Here is a 23530-nt window from a genome sequence, read left to right as displayed (position 1 = left end):
TCTAGTAGGAATATTGGTGTTAAGGTTTGTGATTCCCTATGCATGCACGAAAGTCAATAGTCATGCAATGAAAATTATATCCTACTTGTGGTGCATTGTTCGGTGTTAATTATACTTAATGCTTGCTTACGAGATTATTCGTTTCTTGGTTGGTCGCTTCCCAATCTTTTGCTAGCCTTCACTTTGCACTAAGTATGATCTCTACTTGTGCATCCAAAATCCTTTAAACCAGTTTTGCCACATGAGTCCACTATATCTACCTATATGCGGTATTCTTTTGCCGTTCTAAGCAAATTTGCATGTGCCATCTCTAATTTTCAAAATAAACTTCTCTTGTGTGTGTTTGTTTCGCTCGCGGAACGGTAATGGGTGGCCAATATTTTCCATGCTGGATGTGTCATTCTCAAGATGAGTGTTTATTCACTTATCATTGCACGAGAGTAAGGCAAAGGTCTTAGGGATGCCCAGTCCCGATATGCAAAAATGAATTTACTTTATGTTGTCAAATAATAAATTCCTTGGAAAGTGTTGGTATGGAGGGCACCCGTGGATACGGTTAACCATGGAAAGTGAAAGTATGGTGGAAAAAGGAATAAACTTTATTTTCTGTTTGGGAACTGCCTATGGCATATCTAGCATGGAAAGTGTTGGGAACTCTAAGTCGTTTTCGTTGGTGGGATGGATACACCTCCCAAAATGTTTTTATCTCTAATTTTTCGCTTTGAGCTCTCGCACCTCTACAAATCCCTACTTCCCTCTGCGAAGGGCCTTTCTTTTACTTTATGAAATTTTTATTTTGAAATTTGAGTCTCCATATTCTCTCATAAAAAGCACCAACTAGGGGCAATATGATCGTGCTTAAGTATTGGGTGTAGTTAATATTCGAGTATGCTTCATGAATGGATCAATGTTTGAGCATGATGGGCTAGGGATAACTTATTTTAGCATTGATATTTCGAAAGACATGGTTGCTTGTTGATATGCTTGAGTATCTAAATTATTATGTCAAAACTAGACTATTGCTTTGAATCACATAAAAGTCCAAATGTCCATGCTATAAAGAAAAGAATATGATATGACATGATGAACAACACTCCACATCAAAAATTCAGTTTTTATCACTTACCTACTCGAGGATGAGCAGGAGTTAAGCTTGGGGATGCTGATACGTCTCCAACGTATCTATAATTTTTGATTGTTTCATGTTGTTTTATTATCAATCTTGGATGTTTTATAATCATTTTATAGTCATTTATATCAATTTTTGGTACTAACCTATTGACATAGTGCCAAGTGTGAGTTGTTATTTTTTCCATGTTTTTTACATCGTAGGAAATCAATATCAGACGAAGTCCAAATGCCACGAATTCCATGATGATTTCTTATGGGCCAGAAGGAAGACAATGGGCCCTGGTTGCACCTGGGGGGTGCCCCGAGGGGGGAACAACCCACCAGGGCGCGCTAGGAGGCCCAGGCGCGCCCTGATAGGTTGTGCCCACCACGGGTGCCACCCGGACCGCCTCTTTGCTCTATAAATACCCCAAAAATACCAGAACCCTAGAGCAATCGACGAAATATTCATCCAGCTGCCGAAGAATCCAGAACCACCAGGTACAATCTAGACACCATCTCGGATGGGGTTCACCACCTCCATTGGTGCCTCTCCGATGATGCGTGAGTAGTTCCTTGTAGACCGTCGGGTCCGTAGTTTGTAGCTAGATGGCTTTCTCTCTCTCGCTGAATTCTCAATACAATGGTCTCTTGAAGATCCATATGATGTAACTCTTTTTGCAGTGTGTTTGTTGGGATCTGATGAACTTTGAGTTTATGATCAGTGATATCTTTTTATATCCATGAAAGTTATTTGAGTTTCTTTGATCTCTTATAGCCTCGTATTTCTTCTCCGATATTTGGGTTTTGTTTGGCCAACTTGATCTATTTATCTTGCAATGGGAAGAGGTGCCCGGTAGTGGGTTCGATCTTACGGTGCTCGATCCCAGTGACAGAAAGGGAATCGACACGTATGTATCGTTGCTACTAAGGATAAAAAGACGAGATCTATATCTACCGCCATGTAGATAAACGGATCTTGTCTACATCATTTCATCGTTCTTACTGCATTACTCCATTTTTCCATGAACTTAATACACTAGATGCATGCTGGATAGCGGTCGATGTGTGGAGTAATAGTAGTAGATGCAGGCAGGAGTCGGTCTACTAATCTTGAATGTGATGCCTATGTAATGATCATTGCCTGGATATCGTCATAATTATTTGAGGTTCTATCAATTTCCCAACAGTAATTTGTTTACCCACTGTTTACTATTTTTTCTCGAGAGAAGCCACTAGTGAAACCTACGGCCCTCGGGTCTTCTTTCTCATATATTTGCTTTGCAATCTATTTTATTTGCACTTTTTATTCAGATCTATTAAACCAAAAATACAAAAATACCTTGCTGCACTTTATTTTATTTGCAATCTATTATTTCAATCTATTACAACTTTCTCCCGTCCTCGCACCGTTTCTGGCGCCGTGCCCCGAAAGGGATTGACAACCCCTTTAACATGTCGGGTTGTGAGGTGTTGTTATTTGTGTGCAGGGGCTGTTTACGTTGTGTTGTTTGGTTCTCCTACTGGTTCGATAACCTTGGTTTCATTTCTGGGGGAAATACCTACCGCGCTGTGCTGCATCATCCCTTCCTCTTTGGGGAAATGCCGACATAGCTTCAAGCGACATCACCTATCAGTCGGAGTGGGCACCAATCGAAACGATTACTTCAATTGGTTCGTCATCGGTAGGATTGATCGTCAGTCGGTATACTATCAGTTGGTTTACCATCACTCAGATAATATATCAGACCAACGACCAGAAGTAAACCAGGCGTTACAAAGGCAACACTACTACGCATTCAAGACGGCGGTTACCATTCACCTCCACCAGTGTTGATGACATCTGTTACTATCCATAGTGGGATGTTTATTGTCTGTAATCAATTTTAGTTATTAGTAGCTACCCGAAGAGACCCTGGCGGTAGGGAACTCTATATAAGCCTGTTCAGGGTACCTATCTAAAGGTTTGCAATCTTTGTAATCAAACACTCATACAACAACTCGCGAGAGAAAGAGGATTATGGCTTTTACCGCCATCGAGGGGGATCCCAAACACGTATACATCCTTGTGTCCTCCATTGCGCCTCGACAGATCAAGCTCCGTTCATACTTCTATCTTAATGTCAGATTTAGCACCATGACATATAGGTTACATTTTATAAGTTAAATCGATGGTCAAACTTTTATCCAAAATAATAGGGAGCCTAATAAACTTGGAGGGAAAGAGTATAACTGATTTGCTACAAAAAGTATATCATTGATTTTTTTTTTCTGTCTAAACATTGGATTTGTATTTGGAAGATGATTTCCACCACATAATTTCTGTGACATATGATTTATATTTTATTGTCAAAATTTGACATTGAATACATGGGAGACTAACATGAGAGTAAGTGCATGGGCTCATAGTCCATTCATGGTGGCGCTATGGTTTCGCCGAGCCGACCTGAGTTCGACCCCTTAGGTCGTGTGTCTCACATTCTCTCTTAGCGGTTGGTCAAATTTTTTAACAGGAGAGTAACAATTTGGCCATTAATGCCACAGATCATTCCAGGGTGCCCTGCATGGATGTGACCAAGGGCGAGATGAGCGTGCCGCTGCCCTGCCACCGCCGCAAAACTAGCCGTTGGAATCAGCGGCCTGGTTGCTGCCATACCCGGCCGGACCGCAACGCTGTCGCGATGAATTGCAACGGCTGGATCAATCCAATCGAACAGCTAGCGATAGCCTGCAACCCCAACCCCAACGGTCACTAGGCTCGAATCACCGGTCCCTTCCCACCTTTAAATCACCGCCCCTCTCGCCGTCTCAATTCCCCAATTCCCCCCTCCAAACCCTCTCAACCTCTCCACCCTCCCGCCGATCCGATCCGATCCGCTCCTCTCCTCGACCCATCCCCGCACGGAACGAGCGATGGCGAGGGGCGAGAACAGCGAGTCGCACGGCAGCGGCAACGTCCCGGCGGCCCCCGCACCAGGGGCGGCGTCAGCGTCCTCGGGGAAGCAGGCGCCGGCGGCCGCGCGTGGCGCAGACGGGCAGTCGGTGGTGCGGCGGCTGCAGTCGGAGCTGATGGCGCTGATGATGGGCGGCGACCCCGGGGTGTCGGCGTTCCCGGAGGGGGACAACATCTTCCAGTGGGTCGGCACCATCGACGGATCCGCCGCCACCGCGTACGAGGGCACCTCCTACCGCCTCGCGCTCGCCTTCCCCAGCGACTACCCCTACAAGCCGCCCAAGGTGCGGTTCGAGACCCCCTGCTTCCACCCCAACGTCGACAACCACGGCAACATCTGCCTCGACATCCTCCAGGACAAGTGGTCCTCCGCCTACGACGTCCGCACCATCCTCCTCTCCATCCAGAGCCTGCTCGGAGGTACGCCTCTCACTCCTTCCTCTCTCGTCACGTCAGATCTGTCTCTACTTGTTGTCTTGTGTGGTCTGATCTGATCTGTGATTCATTATTGGGACGCAGAGCCGAACAACGACTCCCCGCTCAACACACAGGCGGCCGCGCTCTGGGCGAATCAAGAAGGTAAACTCCCCTCATCCTCTGAACGTCCCGTGGTGATCCGATCAACCTGTTCTTGGTTCTGAATCTGCATGCTCCGTTCTCCTTCTTGTGTATGCAGAGTTCAGGAAGATGGTGGAGAAGCTCTACAAGCCGGCGTGAAGAGGAAGAAGAAGGCGGGATCTGTCGGATTGGCGGCGCCACATGGGCGTCGATTGATCGGATCTGGTGTTGGATAGATACTTGGACATGTAATTGGTTGGAGCTTCGATTGCTCGGTGGGTTTAGCAAACCTGTTGTTTCTGATGTCATGCTGTTCTCCCATCGCTGAGATGGGCATATACTTTACTGAAATAATCAGGTGTTCTATAGATTTTTCAACTGTTGGATGCTTGTGACATGTAACTGATTCGAGTTTTTTTTGTTTTTGTCTGGCATGTTCGAAACTGAAAAAACGTGGTTGGGTTTCATACAAACTGTTTAAACTGGGAGCAACCCTTATACGACAACAACAAAACATGTAAAAACAGTCAGAGTGATGGGAGTTAGGCCGTGCTCCCAAAACTCTCTGCAAATTAAGCAAAGCATTGTGATAGGACCAAGGTATAAAAAGTGGAGTTTGTCAAGAAGGGAAAATGGATTTTTGGAATAGTTTCCCTTGCTTCTGGTATAAAAAGTAGAGTCAAGAAAGAGTCTATTCAAACCAGGGGTGCAAAGGATGAATTTTGCATGCTGAAAACATAAACACGAAACGGAAACATAAACACATCCGCTGAAATTCACCGGGCACATTCAGTCAAAAGTCGACCCGTTTCAGTCATGAGCTCCATAATATTAAGTCATCGGCCTTTCTGATGACACTCCATATCCGCTGAAATTCACCGGGCACATTCTCATGCAATTTGATTCCCTCCTCCAGGGTACAATGCTAGGCGGGCGGTACAAGCTGCAGTGGTGGTCAGCAACGGGCAAGACAAGCCTGACGACTGAACCGAGAGACGAAAAGAGGAATCTGAATTAAAGCGGTAGTTCGGTCATAAATTTTGTTGGTGTATTCTGAAAAATCATCAAACTGCAGGCAAAAGTTGTGGCAAATGATCAATTATACAATAAAAACGAGGGCGAACCCTCCAAGCGCTTGGAAACTTGGCGCAAATCATCCAATCTCCCCAGCAAATGTACACACATGAAGGACAACTCTGCCAACAGTTGATCAGTTTCAGTCATGTACATCCAGAGCTCAAAATATGAAGTCAGGACTATCATCGGCCTCGCCTGATGAGACTGGACATCCGCTCAAAGAATACAGGGCACATTGCCTTGCTAAACCTCATGTCCTGCACCCTCATCCACTTTAAAGCGATTTTCTCCAGGATGCCTAGCGAAGAGTATTTGTAGGCCCATTCACCGCCATCAGGTTGCTCTAACCATGTAAGGGTGAAATTATAACCTACAATAGCTTGAAGATCTCAGTTAAGGTTGCATTAGCACCTTTGACAAACAATTCTATTGGTATGATATAAACAGCGCAAAATGAAACATCAACTGATGCAAAATCATATGGTGGGTTCTTCCCGGTTGACAAACAAAGGCACATGTTGGATCAACATCTTTAACGCCAGAATATAAGCACATGTCGGTGATAGAAAGAGAGGTCACATGCAACAGATAAAAGGTAACATGCCACTCCAACATACTACTATATCTATCACTAATTGAAAGGAACATACCCTCAACATGTGAACAAGTATAAGAATACTATATAGATTTACTCCATCTCCATGATCATCAAAATTTCACAGCCATAATTACGACATGTGCTGGTAACAACAACTAAAGGTCAGAAATCTGTTCTGGTAAGTCCATTCTCTAACGTCGCCATTGTCTGTCACCGTGACAATGTGTTATGACCGGCATAGGGGCTTAGCCCAGTGGGTTATGGCCCAAGTATCTTAATTAGGGGCTTAGCCCAATTATCTTATCGTATTAGGATCGTTTGCTTAGGAGTCAAGTAAACCTCTCTATATAAGGAGAGGAGATGTATCAATCTAATCAAGCAAGAAGCAATCAATATTTGCTCGGCTTCCCTTAGGGAGCCGGGAGACCTAACCCTAGCCGCCTCCTGCCTTCGCCGCCGCTGCTCCCGTCGCAAGGACGGCGCCACGCCGCCGGCCGCCGCGCACCAGCCCTCGCCCTTCCCCCTCCTTTCCCTACAACCTACGCCCTAGATCCGGTAGGGCCCTAGCTCCTACCAATTTGGTATCAGAGACTCGGGCTCGATCATGTCTTCGTCAACGCCAACGCCGCCGCTGCCAATCATCACCACCGCACCGATGACCACCGCCGGTTCCCCAACGCCGCCGGCCCCGGTCACCGTCACCATCGCTGGTTCCCCCACGCCGCCGGCACCGGTCACCTCCGCTGCGCCGACAACCGCCGTTTTCACGCCGGAAGAAGTCACTAGCATCTTGCGGGATCTCGTGACGGCCGTCCAGGGCATCCATCTGTACCTGGCCGGACCGCACGCACCTCCGCCGGCTGCGACTACCGCCGCCTACGGCCACCCCGCGCTGCCGTGGCCGTCCCAGGGCGCGCCTGCAATTGGCGGGCCACCGCTGCTGCCGTTCCAGGCGGGGCACCCCAGCGGGCCGCCTCCAACGCTGCTGCACCTGCCCTGGTACTCGGTACCCGCGGCGATCGCCGGGGCCCCTCCGTCGCTCCAGCTGCCGCACGCCCCAGCGCCGTCCTGGCCGCAGTGGCCCGCGCCGGTTCTCGCGGCGCCACCCGCGCCTCCCGCGCCCGCCCCAGCGCCGCAGTGGCCCGCGCCGGCCCCAGCCGCGCCAACCGCGTCGGTCCAGCTCCCACCGCCGCCGCCCAGCTCCGGACTGGGCCTGTCCACACCGGGAGGCCTCCCGATCCAGCAGGTTCGGTTTCCGCCGTCACCGTCCCCGATCCCGGCCTAGCTAACCGGGACGTCGCCACCGCCAGTTTACACGGAGGCCGGGGACGCACCAGTACCCACGCTGCAGTCCGGGGCCTCGTCCGGCTCCGCGGGGGCCTACGACGGCCTCCCCACCGTTGACCGGGCGCCGTCATCATCACTGCTCCGCACCGCCGAGCCGGTCGGCCATGGCGCTCCGACCCAGACGCCGCCACGGTTCGCCAAGATCGACTTCGCCACTTATGACGGCACGGAGGACCCGCTTAACTGGCTCAACCAGTGTGAGCAGTTTTTCCGTGGACAGCGCACGCTCGCGTCGGAGCGCACTTGGCTGGCATCCTACCACCTTCGCGGAGCAGCCCAGACCTGGTACTACGCCCTCGAGCAGGACGAGGGCAGCATGCCCCCTTGGGAGCGCTTCCGCGAGCTCTGCCTTCTTCGTTTTGGGCCCTCGATACGCGGGAGCCGCCTGGCGGAGCTAGGCCGCCTTCCCTTCACCTCCACGGTTCAGGACTTCGCCGACCGTTTCCAGGCCCTGGCATGCCACGCGTCGGGCGTGACGGCACATCAGCGGGCCGACCTCTTTGTCGGTGGACTTCCGGATCACATCCACGTGGACGTGGAGCTTCGGGGACCCCAGGATCTCCAGACGGCCATGTACTACGCCCGCGCGTTCGAGCGCCGCGCGGCGGCCGTCCAGCAGGAGTCACCGTCCCGGGCCACTGGGTCGCTACCCTGGCCAGATCCCGCTCAGGCTCGGCCTGCTCAGGCTTCCGCGGCACCCCTCGCCGCGACCGCGGCGCGCCCGTTCCGCCGGCTCACCTCGGCCGAGCTACTCGAGCGTCGCCGCCAAGGGTTGTGCTTCAACTGCGACGAGACCTACACGCCTGTCCACGCCTGCCCGCGACTCTTCTACCTGGAGGTGGCAGACTACATTCCGGAGGACGCCGTCGCCGCCGACCTTGCCGCCCCAGCTGTCGCAAAGGTGTTTGACGCTGGTTGATCACCTCGAGGAGTTCAGCAAGCGCTTCCCCACCTTACAGCTCGAGGACGAGCTGTTTGTGCAGGCGGGGAGAAGTGTTATGACCGGCATAGGGGCTTAGCCCAGTGGGTTATGGCCCAAGTATCTTAATTAGGGGCTTAGCCCAATTATCTTATCGTATTAGGATCGTTTGCTTAGGAGTCAAGTAAACCTCTCTATATAAGGAGAGGAGATGTATCAATCTAATCAAGCAAGAAGCAATCAATATTTGCTCGGCTTCCCTTAGGGAGCCGGGAGACCTAACCCTAGCCGCCTCCTGCCTTCGCCGCCGCTGCTCCCGTCGGAAGGACGGCGCCACGCCGCCGGCCGCCGCGCACCAGCCCTCGCCCTTCCCCCTCCTTTCGCTACAACCTACGCCCTAGATCCGGTAGGGCCCTAGCTCCTACCACAATGCGCATGGTCCTACATTTAATAAAGTCCACAGAAGTATAAACTGTTTAAAATGCAAGGCCAGATCAAAGAGGGACTATGATACAAAAAGAGAAGTGCATAATTCTTGCTAGAAGGCAAGCTGACACTGAATGTGTATTTAGTTTATACTTGCTGTAATATTCTGGAGCAGGCCAAGCTTTAGTTTACCTTTTCAGTTCTTGAGGATGTTTTTAGCTTTTCCTGTTCCCAGCTTGCCTACTTTGTAAGGCGTATAGGTGTTTGTGGTACTTACGTGGTTTCTTTCTTAATTGAAATGGAGCCGGGGGTGTGGCCTCAGATTATCAGGGAGGAGGGGGGGGGGGATGTGTATTTAGGTACCACATTTTGCAGTTTAAAGAGACAGTTTTCAAGTTACAGAGGCAGCCACTATAACGATAACTGCTCTACAGATATCCAGCTTGCCCAGTTACATATAAAATCACATGCATGAATGTAAAATATCAAGGCCAAAATGTAAAATGCAAACCATAAATAACTGTAGTGTCATATTTCTATTACTAATGTGCTGTAGCAAATTAAACAACGCGAGAACTGGTGTTTGCATGTACCAGTAGCTTCATGATGGATTGAAAGTGAGAATCCTTCTATTTCATTCTTCAGTGAAATTTCATGCCAACTAAAGATTCAACCAGCATATGATACACACAAGAACAAGAACTTTCATCTGTCCCATTCCCTGAAAGCAACAGACTTACAAGTCAAACCAATTTACAGGCATAAGAAGAACTACAAACTGCAATCCACTTGTACATTATTACTAACCTGAGGTGCGAACACCTCTTCTACAGAAGTCCTGCTAAAGAATCAATGCAAGCCATAAAAAAGGCTTAGCAAACAATATAAAGCTCAAATTAATCATTTACCCTTGCATACTTCTACACTACCAGCAAAGTGGTTGGGCTGTTTCAACAACTTGCCTCTCTAGCTTCATCCAGAAAGCTACCATGGAGGACAAATGGCATTCACACTGGACTGTACTGTATTCGTTCTGTTCCACACCGGTGTTCTTGCAGGTGAAACTGGAGTTTGCTTCTGTATGACTTCAGTTATTGTCTCAGGAGACACTACAGCTGCATAGTTATTTGTATCATTGTTCTCAGCCAACAGGCGCTTAAGCCTCAAAATTTCTGTTTCAAACTCCTTTGCTGCATAAGCAAAGCAGAATAGAGTAAATAAAATTGAAGCTAAATCAACTTGGTTATCACCAAAAAGAATGGAAAACAGAAATAGAATTGTTGGCAATCTACAAGGTATAGGTGAATTTACAGAGGACTGCTGTGCCTCATAATGTGTCAATTGTTTTCGAGAAACAAGTAGGTTGTTATTACTCTTGTATACCTGATTAACCAGGTATAAAATAGCCATGATTTTTTTACAGTAAAATAACAATGAATTACATTACCGTGTTGAGGCTGTTGTGTGTTTGCAATATACTTCCTCCGTTCCAAAATAATTGAAGTTCTATGTTTCTCCTAAGTCAAACTTGTTTAAGTTTGACCACGTCTATAGAAAAATATATTAACATCTAGAACACCAAATTAGTCTCATGAGATTCTTTATAAAATATATTTCCATACTATGTGTATTTGGGGTTGCAGATCCTAACACATTTTTCCTATAGAGTTGGTCAAAGTTAAACAAGTTTGACTTAGGACAAACCTAAAACTTCAATGATATTGCAACGCAGGGCGTAGTAATAAAGCACTAGAAAATGTAAAAATGTTGGGTAAGCACTTAATGTTCATTAGAACTAAACAGAATGTGAAACATATTTTAATAACCATTTAATCAAATCCTACATTTTCAGAGACATAATTGTAAAATTGAGTAACTGATTCAAGCTAGTAAAATGCGGTCAGTATCACAACCCAGTACAGTTGGCAGTTGACAAACATCGAATGTGAATTTTCCACAACCAGCTGCACCCGCACCTCACTTATTTTTTTATTTTTTCGAAAAGGGGGGACTCCCCGGCCTCTGCATCAGAGCGATGCATACGGCCAATTTTATTATAAAGCAAATAGGTTCAACAAAGGTCTTAAGGTCATAAAGACAGAAAAAAGAAAAAAGCTCACAAAGAGCCTATAAAGAAGTAACCATAGCGCCACAACCGGCCGGCATAAACAAGATAAGGAAACTAATTGCCTATCCTATTACATGACCGCCATCCAAACCGGTTGAAAATATCCCGTGCTACCATCTCCCACCGGATAGATCCAGTAACCAAATGCTCACTGGCCTCCGTCGGAGTGAGTAGCGACCATATATAGATCAATGCAGTGGCTCGGAAGATAACCTGCAAAAAATGAAAATTTGTTGTTCTGTTAAAAACCAAGTCATTTCTGCAGTTCCAGACTGCCCACAATAAAGCACATACTCCTACGCGAATGTGTCTCGTTGTTTCGGCCTCTACCCCGTTAAGCCACGTTCCAAATAACGTGTTGACAGAATTCGGAGGAGTAATATTAAAGGCTATGTGCACCGTCCGCCATAGCACTTTTGCCAGCGGGCAGTCAAGAAAAAGGTGTTTGATAGTTTCATCCCGATCACAAAAACTACACCTATAGAACATGTACCTTGAATTTCCAATATATGCGGGGGGAAATCATGGTTGTAATATGCTATAACATGTGCACTTGCTAAAAGTTGTTCAAAATTATGAAAAAATTGTAAAAAGAAGGACAAAGAGATGAAGGACCAGTGTAGCAAACTATATGCGCACAACTTTCTGTCTTACTCAAGAGAACAGTTCGCAAATGGTCATGCTTTTGCATGTGCACATTTTCTGTCATGTTGCTCATCTATGATTTTTCTTACATCTTTTTTTGGCTGCAAAAGTGTACTTTTGCAATAGGGCGTGACCACAACTATTTGTTCTCAGAGTGCTACATTTTTGCATGATGTTGCAATTTGATACAACAATATCCAATTAGAATATATTACTATAATAGTGAGAACTATCACAATAACTGTTCAATTTGTTGACTAATATCATATGATATGTCTTGATTGTTGCCAATCTTCCAACCCACTATTCCGAGCATAAATATATATCATATAAAGGGGAATCAGCTGAGACAATCAGTGCTTTCGGTGTTCACTTTCTGCAATAAACTAAACATCAAAGAATTGTGGTAACCAACAAATTTAAGAATAAAAATTCTACTCAAATAATTAAGCCTGATCTATAGAAAGGTCACAGCCTGGAGAAGTAGTTGCTTTTTTTTTGGAGCGAAGACGCTAGAGGCGTCCGGCTTTAGATTAATAAAGCCACTCGGCAGTATTCATACAAGGTTCGGAAGGAAACGAAGACCATACAGGTCAGCAAGTACAGCAATACAACCAATAGTCCAAAAGCACCCAGGCTTAAACATATCTAGCATAGGTTCCAACAAGCCCAAACGACCTCCGCAAGGGTGAAGGGCCTCCCCAAAAGCAACTCAGCCGTGCGTCGAGTCTTGCCTGGCTAACGTCTGAGTCATCCTGATACGCTCCAAGACTTCCATCATGCGCTCATCGCACTCCTTCCCCAACGGTGTCCACGTCTGTAAAAATAGATGGCATTTGAAGATCACATCAGCGTGGTGGTTAGGAAATTTCTTCTCTATCGTAATTTTGTTACGAGTCATCTAAATAGCCCAAAGCAACGCCCCTACGCATCGCCAAGCTATTCTAGCACTGGATCCCTTTTGGGTTTTGATCAAGGTGAGAAGATCCGCACCCGAGGAGGGATTCCAGTTCGTATGAAACGCGTTCCTAACCGCGCTCCACGCAAACTTGGCTAGGTGGCATCTAAAGAACACATGGCTTGCATCTTCACATAGACCGCAGACCGAACAGGACCCGTCCGACGGGCCGTTACGTTTAGCTACATTGTCGGAAGTTGGTAGCCGGTTCCTAAACATTTGCCACATGAAGATTTTTATCTTGAGTGGCAAACTGGCCTTCCATAGCCCCCTGACTATATCCAGCGCACTCCCCTCAGTAAGCTTGCTATAAAGCGACTTCACCGAAAACTTCCTGGAGGCAGTCAGGTTCCATTCCACCGATTCGGCCCCTAAGCCTAGTCGCAAACCACCAACTTTTTGAACCAAGTCATCCCATGACTCACGTTCGGTAGTGGTGAGGGCTCGCAAAAAATGGATGGCCGGTGGGGAGGAGATCAGAGCCTCCCCCACCATTATGTTGGCATTTGTGGCCACCTGATATATAGATGTGTGGCTCTGCCAAAGGGGAACAGGCCCCAACCAACAGTCCAGCCAAAACCGAGTGGATTGACCGTTGTTGATCCGGAACTTGGCCATGACCGGAAAGGCGGGCCGCATCGCTTGGATCCCATTCCAAAACGCGGATCCTGACGAAGAAGCCATGAAGGGGTTTCCATTAGGGAAATATTTGCCTCGTAGTAGCTTTGCCTAGAGTCCCGACTCGTTTTGGGCAAGACGCCACCACCATTTTGTGAGTAATGCCACGTTCATAAGTTTAGAGTTAGTGATACCCAGGCCCCCAAATTTTTTTGGCCTACAAACCGCAGCCCATTTAACTAGATGGTATTTACGTTTGATGCCGGTTCCTTCCCAAAAGAACCTAGAGCGAGGTGTATCGAGCCTAGCGTGCACTCCATCAGCTAGGAGAAACATCCCCATAGTAAACAGTGGGAGGGAGGAGAGACTCGAGTTTGTGAGGATTAGCCGAGCGGCAGAGGACATAAATCTCCCTCGCCACGGGCTAACTCTATTGGCCACCTTCCCATAAAGGGGCTCCCACTCCAGGATGGACAATTTCCGGTGCGATATCGGAAGGCCCATGTACTTAATTGGAAAGCTCCCTAGCTTACAATTAAGCAGATTGGCTACTCGCGTGCTATCCTGGTCGTCCATCCCCATGGTAATGACCTCGCTTTTCAGGAAATTAATTTTCAGCCCTGAAAGTATTTCAAAGGATAGCAGCAAGAACTTGATAGAAGCAATGCTGTGATCATCGGGTTCAAACAGCATCAAAGTGTCGTCAGCGTATTGAAGGTGGGTCACCCCTCCAGAGCTGAGGTGAGGTACCAGCCCCCTGATGTGGCCTGCCGCCCTGGCTTTGGCTATCATGGCCGACAAGGCGTCCGCTACAAAGTTAAAAGCTAACGGAGAGATGGGGTCTCCCTGCCGTAGCCCTTTTTTATTGCGGAAAAATTTCCCCGTCTCGCTGTTGATCCCTCCGGTGATCAAGTGCATGATACGATGCACAAATCCTGCCTCAAAACCCTTTTTGAGGAGGACCTCCCGCACAAACTCCCAGTTCACGCGGTCATAGGCCTTTTCAAAGTCCAGTTTTAGGATTACTCCCAGCCTCCTTATTCGTTTAAGCTCATGGACTATCTCCAGAAGCGCTATCGGACCTTCAAGGATATTTCTACCCTTGAGAAAAGCAGTTCGGCTCTTAAGAATAATACGTTGTGCTACAGGAGCCAGCCTAGTGGCGTAGGCCTTAGCACAGATCTTGCAAGGCACATTAATGAGGGTAATTGGACGAAACAACTTAATGGAGTCCGCCCCTTTGACCTTAGGGATCAGGCAAATGGCACCGTAGTTGAGGCGGGACATATCTACTGTGCCTAGGGCGAAGCCGTTCACTATCGCATGAAACAGGTCTCTAAGGACAGGCCAAAACTTCTTAAAGAACTCCACCGGCCAACCATCCGGACCTGGAGCCGTGTCATTCTTCATGTCAGCAAGGGCCCTATCTATTTCTTGCGGCAGGAAGGACAATGCAAGGGCATCGTTTTCCTGTTGAGACACTTCCTCCGTTGGATCCCACAAATCGTCCCGGAGGCTAAGTCTTTTCTCTTCGGCTGTTCCCAACAGTCCGATGAAGAAATCATAAATTTGACTCACTATCTCACTTTGGGTCACTAGAAAGCCATTTTCTGACTGAAGTCTCAGAATAGAGCTTTTACGCTTTCGGCCATTGGCGTATGCATGGAAGTATCCGATATTAGCGTCACCTTTCGTGACCCACTTGACACCGCCCCTACGACGCCAATATTCCTCTTCTGCTCTCAGGATCACCAAGACTTGGTTTTCCAGAGAGTATCTATGCGCCCATTCGTCTTCGGAGAAAGGTCTTGCATCTGCCTGAACATCTAGGGACGCGATCTCCTCAACAAGCTGCTCCCTTTCTCTTTTAGACTCGCTGCCATAGTTAGCCCCCAACCCCGGAGGAAGGCCCGCAGAGTCACAGCCGCGGAGGACCAGAACTCCGCAGGGCCGCGTTGGCGGCCAAGCTGACTCCCGATCAGCTCCCAGCGGTCCGTCACCATCTGGGAGAAACCCTCGGCCTCAAACCACGCTGTTTCGAAGAAGAATCTTCTGCTACGCCGAGCGCTGTCCTCCCCAGAGGATAAAATTAAAGGGATATGGTCCGACCCTATGCGCGTCTTAGCAACTCCCAGTCTCCAGTACAGAAAACGCGGTCGAGAACACAACGGGCAGGCGCCTGCTGTTTGTTAGTCCACGCAAATCTAGCACCTGTCCTCGCAATTTCACGCAACGCGGCGGCCTCAATCGCATTATTGAAAAGGGACACCCTTGCCCAGTCAATATTGCCGTTGTTTTTGTCCACCCCCGAGCGGATCAAGTTAAAATCTCCGCCAACTACTAGCGACAGATTAACCGCTCTTTTAGCCCCAACCAGGGCCGTGATCTCACCCAAGAAATCAGCAGACCTCGCATGGTCGGCCGGCCCATAGGCGCTCACAATCACCCAGGTCAACCCAGAAACGCGGTGTCGAACAGTTGCTGCAATAAAGAAAACACCGGACTCCCACAGAATTACATCACACACATCACGATTGCAACCCATAAGGAGACCACCCGAGCGGCCAGAGGAGGGTATCCAGAACCAGTCAAAACGATGCAGGGGATCGTACGTGAGGAGATCTCTAAACGTGAAGTCGGCTTTGATCGTTTCCTGCAACGCCACGAAATCGATACGTTCTTTGCCATATATTCTCTAAGTTGCGTCCGCCGGCCCCCATGGCCGCATCCGCGAATACTCCAGAAGATGTGCCGCATTAGATAATACGGTTGTGAAGGCGAACTCCACCGGAGCTCTAGGCTTTGGCCACTCTCTTCCGCGCCGGCACACGACTAGAAGAAGGGGCGTCCAATGCTGCCCTAGCCTCGTCCCCCTCGTTGGGCTTATGGCCCGCACCAGCCCCTACTGGTGCCGTGACCTGCTCGGCCGTTGCCTTCTCTGCCGCACAGCGAGCAGCAGCAGCAGTAGCAAGAGCAGCCTGAGCTTCTTCCCTCGCACGAACTAACGAGATAATATCCTCAGTTGAGGACTCAACCGCAACGCCACTATCATTTAGGATCGAAACAAGATGATCGTCTGCAAATGCATTCAGAGTCCTAAAGGAGGGGATTGGGTTACCTGACACATCCATGTTCTTATCAGCCGCGCGCAGCTTGGCACTCTCCAGGGACATTATGTCCCCCAGCTTGGCATCGGCGCGCATGCTGGGGGCGCGCTGCACCACGGGGGTCGCCTTGGATCGCTTGGCTTTGACGGAAGGGTCGGACGCCACCAGAGCCGCCCCGAGCTCGCCACGCATCACCTCCACAGGCCCAGGAGCCACCGGCGCCACCGTCTTGGACCCAGGCTTCCGTCCTGCTGTCTTCTTGGGCTGCCTGCCGGAGCCGCTCGACACACGACACCCCGACGCCGGAGTGGGACCAGAATCTTCATTGAGCGCACATCCCGAATCCACCCCCTCCTAGCATCGGACAGGAGGGCTGGATGGCCACGGGCGCCGCCACCGAAGCGACCGCTAGCTGGTCCGAGGCAGGAAGATTGGAGCCGTACTCGTCGAAAGCCAACCCCCCACGCGTCGCCCCCGCTCGGGCGACTCAGGCGGGATCGCAACCCTAGCCGCCGGGGGCTCCCCGTCCTTCCATCCCTCCCTCCGCCGCCGCCGAAGGACGCCGCCGGCCTATAGCCCGAGGGCTGACGGCGGTAGCGGGGCCTTCCCTCTCTCCTGCGTCATGGGGGCGGTGCGGAGCCCCGCGGCGTGTGGTGGCACGGCCGATCTGGCCTTGGTGGCGTGGCGGGCCTGCCTTGACCGGCGGTGGCCGCCGCGGCCTAGGGCGGCGATGGTGGCGGGTGCGGCGGCCGGCCCTGCTTCAGGCAGCGGCCTTGGCTGCGTTCGGCGGCGGCGGCCGGGTCTGCGGCGACGGACCATCTGACCTCGAATCGGCGGTGGCGGCATGGAGGGCCTGGTGGTTGGGTCGGCGCCATGCGTGGATTTGATCTGGCTGGTGCAGATTTGATCTGGCCGGTGCGGTGTAACGCCCCGAATGTAACTTGCCATATTTGTACTCCGACTCTTGCCATTTTTGGCTTTAAGTTATGAGATTCCCTTCGTGGTTGGGTTTTGTCTTCGTTTTGCATTTTGTTCATGTCATGCATTTCATTTCCATGTCATCATGTGCATCGCATTTGCATACGTGTTCGTCTCATGCATCCGAGCATTCTCCCCGTTGTCCGTTTTGTAATCCGACACTCCCACATGCACCGGCGCACCCCTCTTGTCTCTTTTCGTGAGCGGGTGTTAAACGATCTCGGAATGGACCGAGATTTGCCAAGTGATATTGGTACACCATCGGTAGACCGCCTGTCAAATTTCGTTCCATTTGGAGGCCGTTTGATGCTCCAACGGTTAACCGGGTAACCGCAAAAGCCTCTTGTGTATTGCAGCCCAACACCCCTCCAAAACGGCCCAATAACCCTTCCAAACCACTCCCATGTCCTCCGTCGTCGGATCACGATCGCGTGGTCGAAAACTACACTCCATTAGGACACTCCTACCTCCTCCTAGCTATAATATGTGATCCCCTCCGAAAATCTCGCAGTCTAACCCTAGCCCCTTCCCCACTCCGCCGCCGGACACGTCCGGTCCGCACCGGACAGGAGCCCGCCGCCGCCCGCGGCCAATCGGGGCGCGCCACGTGGTGCCGCGCCTACTTCCCTGCCGGGCCCGCCTCCGGCCCCCGCGGCTCGCACCGCGCTGCGCCGCCACGCCCGTCCTCCGCCTCCTCCCGCCTCGACGCCCGCGCCCCGGTCGCCGCCCCCGCACCCTTCCTCGCCCTTCCTCGCCCGCGCCTCCGGCGAGCGCGGACCTCGCCGCCGTCCGCGCCGGAGACCACCGCCTCGCCGCGCGCCCGCGACCCCGCCGCCTCGCCGCCCCGGATCCGCTCCTCCCTCGTCCTCTCCGGCGAGCTTCGTCGACTCTGGCCGCCGTCTCCCTCAACTCCGGCGAGATCTCGTCGGGTGGACGAGATCCACCCGCTCCTCGTACCAAACAGCCTCCCCGCGTCCCGATCCACTCCGTCCCGGAACCACCCCATCCCGCGTTGACTTTCGCGGAGGTGAAATTCCACCAAGTCCCGGAGCTCTCTGTTATTTTTATGCCCTATTCATCACGTCATATCTCCATGCTAGGTGCTCTGATGTGTGCATATAATATGTCAAAATGTTCATCATGAGATGTTCTTCATTTAGTTCCATTGTGCCATGCTTGTTTGAGTTCATCTTGGTGCCTAAATCATCGCTCCAAGAGTGCTATATGATGTTTACTGCTGTTACTTATCAGATTATGATGTTTTGTCATTTTTTGTTGCATTTGATGTGTGCATCTTATGAGAATGAGCTCTACATGTGTTTTTGGCTATGCCATGCCATCTTTACAGGGGTGTATGCCATGTATTTTTGTGATCAATGTGGTGACTAGAACAAGCATGCAAAGTAGCTCTCGTGATATTGCTGATTTCAGGGACTCCGAAATTTCACCAAGTCATTGCTCTGCTGATATTTTTATGCCATGTATCCATGTTGCTACAGTGAGATCCATACTTCTTTTGAGTATGTTCAGTAAGGATTTTTTGGACATGTAGATGTGCTCTATCCACCCATGCCCCTGTTTGCAATTATGGAGTGCCCTAGCATGTCTCGATCTTGCTCTACTTTTGCTATAAAATGTTCCTGGCAGATTGTTTACATGTTAATCTATTTTGCCAAGGTTGTTGTAGTTGATCCTTGCATGCTATGAGCTTGTTCTTGCCATGGTTAGTTTCATGAACATGTCTTCTTGCTGATTCTATGCTTATCTTGTCTTGCAATGGCTTTTGATAAGTGAATCGAGCTCGCAAAGATGCCTTCATAATTCTGCTAATGTCATGCTCTGTTTTCTGCTAAGTCTGAATCTGGTAATAAAACTTGCTGAGGTGCCATCATATCTTCTGTGCTATTTTGGCTCATGATCAGTAAGTGACTATTGTTCTATGCATTCAGTAGATTCATGCCATGCCTTGATTTGCTATGATATGTTCATGTAGCATGTTTTTTGCTTGCTCTAAACATGGCTTCCTGATGTTATTTCTGGCATGTTAGTATTTTCACCAAGTCTATGGAGCTGATATCTTTTGCACTTTTGCCATGCTTGTTTGAACCTGCTCTGCTGTGATTTAGCCGTAGCTAAGTGTTCATGTTGTGTGAAGCATCTTGAGTACACCACTGTCATATGCTTTGTTGTTATGTTGGAGTGCAGTAGCTTAGTTTCTTGTGGCATGCTAAGTGGCATCATGCTGTTAATCGCAGAATTGTGCCATCCTTGTTTTGCTTGCCATTTGCAAACCGTGCATCCGATTCCGGTGATCTTTATATCGATTTCAACCGAAATCATCTCATCTTTCCAGCGGCATACTTCGTTTGCCAAGTTGATGCCTTGTTCATCTTTTCCCTTCCGGAGCACGCATATGCATTGTATATCACATCTCGCATATCATGCCATGTATTGCATCATATTGCTTGTGCATTGCACCGTGATTTGATTGTTGGTCATTTGCTTGTGTTCTTGCTTTGGGTAGAGCCGAGAGATGAGAACGCTTACGAGGAACCTATTGAGAATGCTTACGAGGATCAAGCTTTCGACAACTCTGAGAACTTTGCAGGCAAGATGACCATACCCTCGATATCACTTCTATCTTTGCTTGCTAGTTGTTCGCTCTATTGCTATGCTGCACTACCTACCACTTGCTATATCATGCCTCCCATATGGCCATGTCAAGCCTCTAACCCACCTTTCCTAGCAAACCGTTGTTTGGCTATGTTACCGCTTTTGCTCAACCCCTCTTATAGCGTTGCTAGTTGCCGGTGGAGATGAAGTTGGTTCCATGTTGGAACATGGATATTTTGGGATATCACAATATCTCTTATTTAATTAATGCATCTATATACTTGGTAAAGGGTGGAAGGCTCGGCCTTATGCTAGTGTTTTCACTCTTGCCGCCTTAGTTTCCGTCATACCGTTGTTATGTTCCTTGATTTTGCATTCCTTACGCGGTTGGGTGATAATGGGAACCCCTTGACAGTTCGCCTTGAATAAAACTCCTCCAGCAAGGCCCAACCTTGGTTTTACCATTTGCCACCTAAGCCTTTTTCCCTTGGGTTTCGCGGACTCAAGGGTCATCTTTATTTTAACCCCCCCCCCCCGGCCAGCGCTCCTCTGAGTGTTGGTCCGAACCGAGCAGCCTTCGGGGCCACCTAGGGGAAACTCGAGGCCTGGTTTTACTCGTAGCTTGACTTATCCGGTGTGCCCTGAGAACGAGATATGTGCAGCTCCTATCGGGATTTGTCGGCACATTCGGGCGGCTTTGCTGGTCTTGTTTTACCATTGTCGAAATGTTTTGTAACCGGGATTCCGAGTCTGATCGGGTCTTCCCGGGAGAAGGAATATCCTTCGTTGACCGTGAGAGCTTGTGATGGGCTAAGTTGGGACACCCCTGCAGGGTATTATCTTTCGAAAGCCGTGCCCGCGGTTATGTGGCAGATGGTGTTGAGGATATAACCATTAGAGTCACCCGCCCAGGAGGGGCCTGGTTACGTTATAATGATCATCACGTGAAGCCCAGTACCAGGCTAGAGGATGGCGGATCAATGGTGGGCTTAAGACCCGGAGGCGGCTTAAGGCCCGTAGTGATAAACCGCCGTTATGACAAGACTTGTAGTATAAGGCAAGAGTAGTTAAGAGTCCGAGCCGGATACTGTTATAAGCCGGCCGGGACTCTGAGAGCCGCGGGGAGTCAACCTCTCTATATAAAGGGACGACCCGGCGGCGGTTCAGGACGAGAGACAACAGATCGAGAGCCGGGCATAGCGATTAAGCTCCCTGGTCATCGAAACCCTAGGTAATACCACCTCAACTGGACGTAGGCTTTTACCTTCACCGTAAGGGGCCGAACCAGTATAACCCTCGTGTTCCTTGTCCCGTTTAACCCCTTTAAGTTTCCTAGATGCGATGTCTCCACGACTAAGTCCTTGCACGAGGACATCTGCCGTGACAATTCCACGACAGTTGGCGCCCACCGTGGGGCTGGCGCACGGTGGATTTGAGTTCTTGAAGGGCAGCTTCGAGGGGCTCAAGGGATACGCTGTGGGACGGATGACCAAGAGTCGTCGCGGCAAGCTCTACATCAACGATGCAAATTGGGGCCCCGACGCCAGCTCAATTGAGTACGGGTACCGGGTCCCCTTCGGTGGAATCCATGTCTTTATTGGCAAGATTGGTGAGCCGGGCCCTGAGCCGGACTGAAAGATCGTGGATGTCGCCTAGAGGGGGGGTGAATAGGTGCTTTAAAATGATTACGGTTTAGGCTTGAACAAATGCGGAATAAACCTAGCGGTTAATTTGACAAGCACAAAACCTACAACAACTAGGCTCACCTATGTGCACCAACAACTTATGCTAAGCAAGATAAACAACTAAGTGATAGCAAGATATACGACAAGAAACAATATGGCTATCACAAAGTAAAGTGCATAAGTAAAGGGTTCGGGTAAGAGATAACCGAGACACTCGGAGACGACGATGTATCCCGAAGTTCACACCCTTGCGGATGCTAATCTCCGTTTGGAGCAGTGTGGAGGCACAATGCTCCCCAAGAAGCCACTAGGGCCACCGTAATCTCCTCACGCCCTCGCACAATGCAAGATGCTGTGATTCCACTAAGGGACCCTTGAGGGCGGTCACCGAACCCGTACAAATGGCAACCCTTGGGGGCGGTCACCGAACCCGTACACTTTGGCAACCCTTGGGGGCGGTCACCGGAACCCGTAAAATTGCTCGGGGCGATCTCCACAACCTAATTGGAGACCCCGACGCTTGCCCGGAGCTTTACTCCACAATGATTGAGCTCCGAACACCACCAACCGTCTAGGGCGCCCAAGCACCCAAGAGGAACAAGCTCAAGGGCACCAAGCACCCAAGAGTAATAAGCTTCTCAACTTGTAACTTCCACGTATCACCGTGGAGAACTCAAACCGATGCACCAAATGCAATGGGAAGGGCACACGGAGTGCCCAAGTCCCTCTCTCTCAAATCCCACCGAAGCAACTAATGCTAGGGAGGAAAATGAGAGGAAGAACAAGAAGGAGAACACCAAGAACTCCAAGATCTAGATCCAATGGGTTCCCCTCACATAGAGGAGAAAGTGATTGGTGGAAATGTGGATCTAGATCTCCTCTCTCTTTTCCCTCAAAAACTAGCAAGAATCCATGGAGGGATTGAGAGATAGCAAGCTCGAAGAAGGTCAACAATGGGGGAAGAACACGAGCTCAAAAGATAAGGTTCATTGGGGAAGAAGACCCCCTTTTATAGAAGGGGAAAAATCCAACCGTTATGTGCTCAGCCCGCACACGAGCGATACTACCGCTCCACGAGCGGTACTACCGCTCTGGCGGAAGAAGCAGGGAAAAGGAGCAACCAAACATGAACCTTGGGGCGGTAGTACTGGAGGAGCAGAACACGGGACCAAAAATGCAGTAGCGGTACTACCGCTTACAGGCGGTACTACCGCCCATCGGGGCGGTACTACCGCTTATAGGCGGAACTGCCGTGCCTTACTGCCGTGCCTTACTGCCGTGCAACTACTGCAAAACTCGACACGAAAAATGCAAGACCCAAAATCGAGGCGGTACCAGCGCGGAACCGTAGCCGTACTACCGCTTATGGCCATATGCGGTACTACCTCTTTGGACAGCGGTACTACCGCTTGGGGCGATAAGCGGTACTGCCGCTCTGGCCGCGGTACTACTGCAGGGAGAAAACCAGAACTGCCATAACTTCTGCATATGAGCTCCGAATTGAGCAAACTCAAGCTTGTTGGATTGAGAAAGATGAGTAGTAAGAAGAGGCAGGGGAGGTATGCCAACAAATAGAGTAGTGAAACCTCCAACCGAGAAGAACCGGCATAACCTCCAACATCGAAAACATCATAGAAGATGCGAGTGAACTCCGTTTTCGATGAACTCGAGCTTGTCATCAAGATGACCATAAGCTCCAAAACTCACAAAGAGAAGAACCAAACAAGAACCAACAAAGATGATGCAAGGATGCAATGGTTTGAGCTCTCTATGAACGATACAATCAAGCTACTCATCGAGAGCCCCCCTT

The 23530-nt window shown here is 49.7% G+C and overlaps 1 protein-coding gene across 1 annotated transcript; it reads left to right on the top strand.

Moving 5' to 3' along the window:
- The first annotated feature begins 3898 nt into the window (after positions 1 to 3898).
- Positions 3899 to 4999, top strand: LOC123078155 (ubiquitin-conjugating enzyme E2 20). Its single transcript, XM_044500559.1, has 3 exons — positions 3899 to 4483; positions 4583 to 4642; positions 4740 to 4999. The coding sequence occupies exons 1-3, from the start codon at positions 4024 to 4026 to the stop codon at positions 4778 to 4780; spliced, it is 561 nt and encodes a 186-aa protein (XP_044356494.1). The 5' UTR covers positions 3899 to 4023; the 3' UTR covers positions 4781 to 4999.
- Positions 5000 to 23530: the final 18531 nt, after the last annotated feature.

This window comes from Triticum aestivum, chromosome 3D, assembly GCF_018294505.1.
Source record: "Triticum aestivum cultivar Chinese Spring chromosome 3D, IWGSC CS RefSeq v2.1, whole genome shotgun sequence".
Classification (NCBI taxonomy): Eukaryota; Viridiplantae; Streptophyta; class Magnoliopsida; order Poales; family Poaceae; genus Triticum; species Triticum aestivum.
The sequence above is the reverse complement of the archived record's forward strand: the minus strand, read 5'-3'. Positions and strand labels throughout refer to the sequence as shown.